Source organism: Saimiri boliviensis, chromosome 6 (genome assembly GCF_048565385.1).
Source record: "Saimiri boliviensis isolate mSaiBol1 chromosome 6, mSaiBol1.pri, whole genome shotgun sequence".
NCBI lineage: Eukaryota > Metazoa > Chordata > Mammalia > Primates > Cebidae > Saimiri > Saimiri boliviensis.
This window is the reverse complement of record NC_133454.1, coordinates 69387266-69396493: the sequence shown is the minus strand read 5'-3', so window position 1 is coordinate 69396493 and position 9228 is coordinate 69387266. Positions and strand designations below refer to the sequence as shown.

General features: G+C 38.5%; 1 protein-coding gene across 7 annotated transcripts in view; it reads right to left on the bottom strand.

Moving 5' to 3' along the window:
- Window positions 1–2344: 2344 nt before the first annotated feature.
- The window catches only part of THAP12 (THAP domain containing 12), a 32312-nt gene continuing 25428 nt past the window's right edge, over window positions 2345–9228 (bottom strand). For 6 of the 7 annotated variants that reach the window (XM_039471156.2, XM_039471157.2, XM_074400906.1 and 3 more), the window contains 2 exons: window positions 7491–7527; window positions 2345–4738 (listed from right to left, as the gene is read on the bottom strand). In XM_039471156.2, coding sequence (XP_039327090.2) covers window positions 2808–4738; window positions 7491–7527 — 1968 coding nt within the window. In that variant the 3' untranslated portion in view covers window positions 2345–2807. The other variant, XR_012518063.1, reaches the window with a different exon arrangement.

The following is a 9228-nucleotide window of genomic DNA, read 5'->3' as shown; positions in this document are numbered from 1 at the left end:
AAAATAGCACTTAAAAGTGGCTGCTTCTAATATCAAACAGAAATAAACCTGATCCAACTAAGTTATTGCAGAGGAACTGGTCTCAAGAGGAAGGCTCTTTCAACTCAACCAACTACTACTTACCCCGAAGGAATATTCTGAGAATTAACTGAAAACTACATAGAATAATTAATAAAGCCTTTGGTCCTGCTTATTTCACGGGTCACACATCCTACATCAGGCTTCAACTGTGTAACCTTTTTTTTCCAAAAATGAGAGTAGACATGTCAAAAGCAAATGCTGCTCTAATTAGATATGATACAGACCTTATTTTTAAAAAACTGTACAAGGCTTTTGTGGATACTCTATTTTTCTTTCCTTTAATTTCAATAAATCTATGACGTTTGTGTATGTGCAGTTATAAGTACTTACAATTGTAGTCCTATAATTGGCCCTGTGGGCCAACTCTAGGATGTAAGCTTGGTGAGTCAGAAAGTACACTGGGTATTGTCAGCACTTAGCTAAGAAGCCTGGCACACAGAAAGCATTCTTCTTATATTTGTGGATTAAATGGTCATGACACCTACCACTTTCTAATTATCTAATCCTGCAAAAGACAACCTGTTTCATCAATGAGATTACTACCGATACAACCTACCATCAAAGATCAGTTTGTTGAAAATACCCTTTAATAAATTAGGGTTTTTAAGCTTTCAATAGACTCCCAAATTAGAGAATATACATACATTATAAAAACAAATGACGAGCTTCTCAAAAGCTTAACTAATGCTTGTTGCATTAATGTTTTTGGATACATTATTGTGGCAGCCTGAAAAGGGGGCCATTATTTTACAACTCCTCCCAATAAAAGGAGTCTATTTCCTCATTCTTTGAATCTAGACTGGCCAAATGACTTCTTTGACCAAAAGAATGTGGTTGAAAGTGATGCTCTGAATTACTGAGTCCAAGTTTTGAAGCCACTGCCTTAGCTTTCCTGATACTCTGAGACCATCAGTACTTAGCCCAAGATAAAAGACCACATGAAGAGGCCCAGTCACCATATCCCCAGCCACCCTGTCAGCTGAATGCAGAGTCCAGATGAGACTAGCAGAAGAACCACTCAACAAACCCACAGAACTGTGAGAAATGGTAAATTGTTTCTTTAAGCCATTAAATTTGGGGGTAATGTTAAGCAGCAATAGGTTGCTGATGATAAATTACCTAATCCTTATAGCACAACTCGAAGGTAGATTTTATGGTTGAGGAAACAGACCCAGGTTAAGTGATCTGCCAAGGTCACACCACTCTTCCTCTCCAACCCCACCACTGCTCTAAGAACAGGATAAAGGTATTCAAACACCAGCTTTGTGTCCCCTTCATTGTCATCCTGCCATCATGAATTTGATTAGTTCTAACAAGGACAGAGGCATCTCTTAGAGCCCTGGCTACAAGATAAACTCTTGTTATCTTCCTGATAAGCTGCATGCATAATGTGTCCTGATTTAACACATATGCTGGGCTTTCCTAGGACAGAGAAATGGACTGTGGGCTATCATTAAGACTCAGCAGTCCAGCAAATACATACCACTCTGGTTTCTGAAGCTCAAGGGACACTTAATCCCAACATAAAACAATTCATTAACACCTCTGCATTCATTTACACTTTAGCCAGCAACAATAACACAAACTGACAATTTATATCAGGACCCATACAGTACATAATTAAAAAAAAAAAAAAAAACTAGTTGGGTGAACCTAACATTTAGTACTTTGTTTTTTTTCTATAACCCAAGTAGTAAACCACATGCAAAGGACTCACCTTGAATTATGAAGCTGTTTATACAATGTTTTTTAAGAGATCTTACACAAGAATGTTTTGACCCCACCAAAAACAATGTGCCTAAACTTTACAAAATTCACATTTTATTTAGATTGAAATAAACTATACAAAATTGATTTTCTTCACCAAAAATAACAGCAATATTTTCCATATTTTTCTAGATAAACCACAACACTCATTTTTGTAGGTTTCCAGGTTTTGCTTATAAATCAAGATGAGGCAGTAGATAAGTCATGGAAAAAGACAGAAAAAAAAAAACAAACAAAAAAAAAACCCAACCAGACAAATCATGGCCTTTGATTCTGTCTTAACCATGAAACAGAAGTGTTCAACATATACCTGCTAAAAAGCGTAGGAAGATGTAGGCTCCACAAAGGAATGTAAACAGCCAACAATGAGATGTGGAACAATGGCAGCCTCCTCCATTCAAACTTTTACTGTCATTTGTTCCTTAAGTTCATTTCAGAAAGACAGAATCTACACTGAAATCCTTTTTTGGCAAGCTCACAAGCTTTTCTCCGGTAATTTCTTATAACTGTCCAGTACAGATTTTTAACATACTTAAAACTCCTATTAGTCAAAGGTCAACTGTGGGCTTCACTATAACATTTTATAAAATGTATTTCTTCCTCCCACACCTCTTCAAAATATATTTCTTCAAAGAATTCATAACACCCAACAAGTAGAGATCCACAGTGATAATAAATGCTATGTCTAAAATGACTTAACTAAAAGAATTCCAGAGTGCCACCAGCAGAGATCACACAGAAGGAAACATAGCACTTTCAGTGTTCTCTTCTGGAAGAACAGATAGGCCTTCAAAGCAGGAGAGTTCAAATAGGGGCCATTTAAACAGGTAGATTATCAATGGCTAATGTATTCAATGAAGTCCTATAGGCAAAGATATTTAGTGATTAAGTGGCCTACATACACCTTACAGCTTTTCTTCCAAATATAAAATATAAGAAAATCTATTTTTAAAAGTCTCTTAGGTATTTTCCATGGTTTCTGAATTCTCTGTGGGAAGCTCTGACTTATTTGTATAAAGTTTAATATATGTGTCCACCATTAAATCCAGGTCGTGTTTTATATCAAAATTTATGTTAAGCAAAGCCAAGTTACTCGACCTTTGGTCTGTCAAAGTGTTCCTCAAATATGCTTTAAGACGTTTTCGTCCATTTTCATACCGCTCATTTTCAACCTTCATCACAGGAAGAATACACAGGACCTTTAGCAATGCATACACATTAGGAAAAAACTTGATGTCAGGCAGGTGGAGGGCTTCATAGATAGTGGATGGAAGCTCTATATCTTTCCCCCTGTGTTTCCATTTGATTCTCCAACAGTGAAGCTCGGCTGAGAGCGTGTCAGGATTGGGTAAGTCACTTCTATACATATCAGCATGGTGTTCCTCTGATGTATTGAATTTGAGTTGTCCCATGACTGAGGGTACCAGAGATAAGCATTTAAGAGCTTTCAGGTGCTGTTCTGAGAATATATCTTTAAGTTCCTGAATAATGTGCTCCACTGTTGGGACACTTAGGGTTTCCTTATAGTAACTCTCAGAAGTTAGCTGAGATTCCAAGTTACCCTGGTGAGCTCTGCGGAATTTCCCAGGGAGTTTCATTTGAATATCAAGCTTGGTTGCCAAATTTGTGGCTTCCTCAAACCAAAATTCATGATAAACTTCAATATTTTCCATCACTTCATTAAGTGAATGCAATACTGCAGTCAAGCTACCGGCTGCAAAGAAGACATCTGAGGTTTGCCCCTGGAGATTTTTCCCAAAGGCTCTTGTAAAAGATAGCACGTTTTTAAGAACAACAATAGTAACAATGAAATCAAAATCTGTTACTGCACTGCAGAGTACAAATGCTCGGCCAGCTATACAGTTATTCCATCTAATATTTGTGTCACTATTTATACCATCTAAACATAAAACAAGTGCTTGCAGGAGTTCTACTAAAATTTCAAAAGCATCATGCCTGCCTGTCCACTGAGAATGGCAGATTTCCTTCAGTTCTTTACCCCTTTCTTTACTGTTCTGAAAAAGAACAGAAATTACATTGTCAAGTTCTAAAAGCAGTTGTGGTGATCGATGGAAAAAAGAACAAACTTCCTCAATTGTTCCTAATGCAACAGATACTCCCATAACAGGTACTGATTTTGCCAACCACATATTTAAGGCACAGGAAGAGCAAAGTGTGTAGATAGCCTGGGGATATTTCTCTAAAAGTCTAGAAGCAACAACTTTCATTTTGGAAGAAAATCCACTAGACACAATGTAAGCCTGGCCACGACAATACTCCATATTTAATCCCCATTTCTCAGTTATCATAGTGTGAAATTTCACAGCCAAAATTTCTGCATCAGCTTCGTAAGGCAGGAAGCCTACAAATTCCTCTCTTAGGTTATGAGATTCATCAACAAACCTCACCAACACAGGTAGGTGCTCTTCCCCTGCTATGTCCACTACATCATCAGTGATAATGGAAAAGAAGTGTGAGTCTCTCACTTCCCTGAGAGTTTCTTCTCGAATACAGCTCTCACAGATCTCTAGCATCTGCCTCTGCTGTGTTTTTGAACAAAACAATGTGTTAACTGCTGTTGTTTCAAAGCGTTTTCTCAGGACCTCTTCACCAGAATTTATCCGGCACTCCAGCAGTGCTTGAAAGTTATCTGGAGTAAAGAGACCTTCTGGGATTTCATCAGCTTCATGTCCATCCAGAGGTATATTTTGCTTTCCCATAAGAATCAAGATTTCAAATAGAGATTTTAGGTATTCTTTGTTTTCCTTCTCTTCAAGGGTTAGAGGTAAAATGTCCTCATCTTGCCCTTCACCCACTTCTTCACTGGGATTCTGAGCACTGCTATTGTTGGTTTCTTTATGTTTTTGTTCCTGTTCAGAAATTTCATCAACTGGAAAACAAAGAATTAATGTGACAAACAGGCTCATAAAAAACCAAACCAAACAAAAAACATTACATCTTCGGTTAAATATTTAAAATACATACAAAAACTCATTCATTCAATATTCATAGGGCATTTATTAGACCACAAACAAGGATAGGGATTAAAATAAGAGATATTCTAGTGGGAGAGACAAACACTGTAAAGATATATTTTAATCCTAGATGTAAATGCTGTTATAAGATAGGAATGATTTTTCTTTTCTTTTCTTTTTTTAAGAAATAGGGAGTCTCACTATGCTGCCCAGGCTAGTCTTGAACTCCTGGCCTCAAGTGATCTTCCCACCTCAGCTCCAAAGTACTAGGATTAAAGGTGTGAGATACCACATCCAGCCTAATTTTAAAAATAAACTTAAGACATTCCACATATGTAATGAATGACAGTCCATGCCCTCAGAAAAACAAAGTGGGACAGAACTAATTACTAAGGTACTGTGCTTAGCATTTTATATGCATCACATTACTCTCTCTTCAGGCAGGTGGTATCAGCTCCACTTGACAAATGAGGACACTAAGAAACTTGCCCAGATCACAGACAGTTAGAAGAATGGAAGTAAAGTTGAAATCAAAGTGTCTGGCCCCAAGGTCCATGCTGATGCTGTTTTTATCAAACCATTATGCCACACATTTATGTGGGAGATGGGACAACTGTACAAACCAGTGTAACATAAAGGAGATTAATGTAATTCTTAGGGCTAGTATTAGATTATCACAAATTTTAGCCTAATCGCTTCATAAGGGATAGGAAAACTGAGGCCCTATAAGGTAAATGTCCTGCCCATAGTCATATAGGTCAGTGGTGTCTACAGGAAAAGAATCCAAATCTAAAGAGTCACAGTTAAAACCTAGTTCTTAGAGCATAAGACTATGGAGGGCAGCAGGGAGAAACAAAAACTCAGAAGTTGCATTTGATGACAAGGATAAATAAAGGGGGACATGAACAAGGAGGGCATTTCAGTTGGTGAGAATTATTCCAGGAAAAGCACTAAGGTAGAAGAGGGAAGCAGGCTGTCCAAGAACTAAGGGAAATCTAGTCATCAGCGTTTCGCAAAATGCAGGAAGCATCCTTCCCTAACCCCTCCTCTAATCAGATGGCACTGCTAATGATCATACGTGACACGCAGTGGTTCCATACTAGGTAGGTTTCCCAAGCCAGAAAGAGGTTATCCTGGACTCCTTCCTGCCTGCCTGGCTCCTGCCCCACCCTCCTCCATTACTTTTCCACTTCCAATTACAAGTACTAATTCTCTTGCTTTTATTTTTTTCAAAAAGCAGTTCATTAAAGAGCAAAGAGTACAAAGTAAAAAGTCAAGTATCTCTTCTTTTAGGTATCTTTTCATATGCAAGTCATAGGTATACAAATTTCTTAAGTTCCTTGAACCTATTCCCTTTACTTTCTCTACCACTACCTAATTCAAGGCCTTTCAACTTCTATTTGGTCAGCTGACAGCCCAACTGGCCTCCCTGCCTCCAGTGTTACCTTTTCTAATCCAACAGAGTGCTGTATGTAACATGAAAATCAGGTCCCTGTTATCACCTACTTACAAACCCCTCAATGGTTCCCTATTGCTAACAGCCCACAAGTCTGCAAGCTCTGGCCTCTGGGGTCCTTTCTAGGTTCATTTTCTAACCATAACGGGTAACCACAAACTTTAACAACACTAAAATGAGTGTAGTTCCCCAAATCTAGCACCCTGTACCTTTCCCTCTCTTTGCCCAAGTCCGTATCTCCTCATCTATAAAGAGGGAAAGAACAGTACTTATCTCAGGGCTATTGTGAGAATTAAATGAATTAATACAAGTAAAGCACTTAGAACAAAGATTTGGCATTAGTGAGCACTCAATAAAATGCTATATTAATAATAACGGCAATAGGAGGAAGAAAGAGAGGAGGAGTGACTAATAACTGACAAGAAGAAAAACAGCTTCTAGCGCTCACTTTGGTGAAACAATTGGGGCATCAGCACCTACAGAAAGGCTGTTGTGACCACACTACCCCCAATGGCACTATGTACCCCCCAGCGTTTATTCCTTAAACATTTAGCAAGAACTTATTACCCACCACAACTGGGTGGACAGAAAAGAAATTCAGTGCATGTCTCTACCGTTGCCCTTCCTTCCCTACAATGGAGCACTGTGTGCCTGCCACAGTAAGAAGTGGCATCAGGCCGGGCACGGTGGCTCAAGCCTGTAATCCCAGCACTTTGGGAGGCCGAGGCGGGTGGATCACGAGGTCAAGAGATCGAGACCATCCTGGTCAACATGGTGAAACCCCGTCTCTACTAAAAAAAATACAAAAAATTAGCTGGGCATGGTGGCACGTGCCTGTAATCCCAGCTACTCAGGAGGCTGAGGAAGGAGAATTGCCTGAACCCAGGAGGCGGAGGTTGCGGTGAGCCGAGATTGCGCCATTGCACTCCAGCCTGGGTAACAAGAGCGAAACTCTGTCTCAAAAAAAAAAAAAAAAAAAGAAGTGGCATCACCTCTGCGAGGCCTGTGTGTGGCATAGCAGCAACAATAAAGACAAGCCAAACCAAGACTTTAGTCTCATAAATAATTCCAGAACACAGGACAAAGCTGAGCACACTCTTACATCCATTCTCAAGGTAGGTTTTCAACACAAAACATATTTATTTGTCCTTACCAGGTCAAGGCCTTTTTAAAAGGCATTCAGAAGCTGAGTCATTAACACTATCACTTACTTTTTTTCTGTTTCAGTGTCCTGATTTCGTCTTCACTCTAAATGGCAAGAAAAAAAGAATCATCTTTTAAAAACTGACCTCTAGTGTATCATCTTAGACTCACAAATACAAATGCCTATTCTGAGTCAAATTTAATTCTTCAAGAGCATAAATTCTTTTTTTAACATACATTCTTCAAACAGACAGACAATGAGAAAACCAGAATAAGCTGTTAATAACTCCAAGGTTAAACTGATCAGTCTACTTAGAAAAAGAAAGAAAAAATAATAATATAAATAACTCCAAGGTTATAACAAAGTCCTAGAGGGGAAAAAATAAATCATTTTACTTATTTTCTACCTAAATTATCCTAACTTTGGGTTACATGTATTTACCGGCTAACGAAAGGCATGAAAGTACACCATGGCACTTGGGGTCAAATTCAAGAGGACACATCATCTTATTTCCCAATTTAACCCTGGATATGCCCCATAAGGAGGTTGCTGAATCTCAGAACCCAACGCAAAAGTGATGAGAAATCCCTGAGAAGCAGAAGATGAAAGAGTACTAGCATGGAAGAGATACACAGAGCATAGTAGGCCAAGTGGCACCAATAGGGTTAGACAAAGGAAGAACTTGCCAGCTGCATCCTTTACTCTCCTTCCAACCCTCTACAATGCTAAAATCATGAGCCACTCTGTTACTTTCTGTGGCAGAAAAGCAGCTATGCCAGTGACAGCTGAAGACAGCAAGATGCCTGTTGGGCACCACTGGACATGGCGCTCATAGCAAGAAACATCAGCAGGCTGGTCAACCTGGGACATCCCCTTCTTATCCTATGGACTGCATGTTTATAAGGATGGTGGTTCAGGAAGAGTATGGCGGCTGTGAAGTATGTGAGGCTCTCTGAGGGACAGACTACAGGGAAATGATAGCAACAGGACAGCAAGTGGTTGAGCTCCTCATCCTGATACATATTACACTTCGTATCTATGGATTCAACCAACCATGTATTGAAAATACTGGGAAAAAAATGAAGAGTTGTACCTATCTTGAATATATATAGACTTTTTTCTCATTATCCCCCTAAATAACGTAGCGTAACTATTTACACAGCATTTACATTGTATTCAGTTTTACAAACACATAAATGTATTAAGTATCATAAATAATCTTGGTATTGTTTAGAAATGGATGGTTGTGTCTATACTGAATACAGACTTTTGTTCTTGTCATTATTCCCTAAACAATGTAATATAACAACTATTTACAGAGCACTATATTGTATTAGGTATTACACATGATTTAAAGAACACAGGAAGATGTAAGTTATATGCAAATACTACACCACTTTATATAAGGGAATCGAGCATCTATGAATTTTGCTATCCAAGGGAGGGTCCTGGAACCAGTCCTCCATGGACACCAAGAAAAAAGGCAACATGGAGGACTGTCATGTAAGTGTCAGTAGTCATCTAAGAGAAATCCCAGGAAAATAGAAATAAACAAATAGAGGGGAAAATGCATACAGAAAAATAAAAACTAAGGATTTAATTTAAGATGTAAGTCCTCAGTTGTAAGATGACAAATTAAGGTACATAAGAAAAAACCTCACATCTAGATATAGTTTAGCAAAATTTAAAATGTCAAATATGAGGAAAACTAAAAAGCTTTGAGGGAGAAAAAGATTACCTAAAAAGGAACCAGGCTGGCATAGACTTTCATAGCAATAATGGATGCAAAAAAATCAAAAAGAATC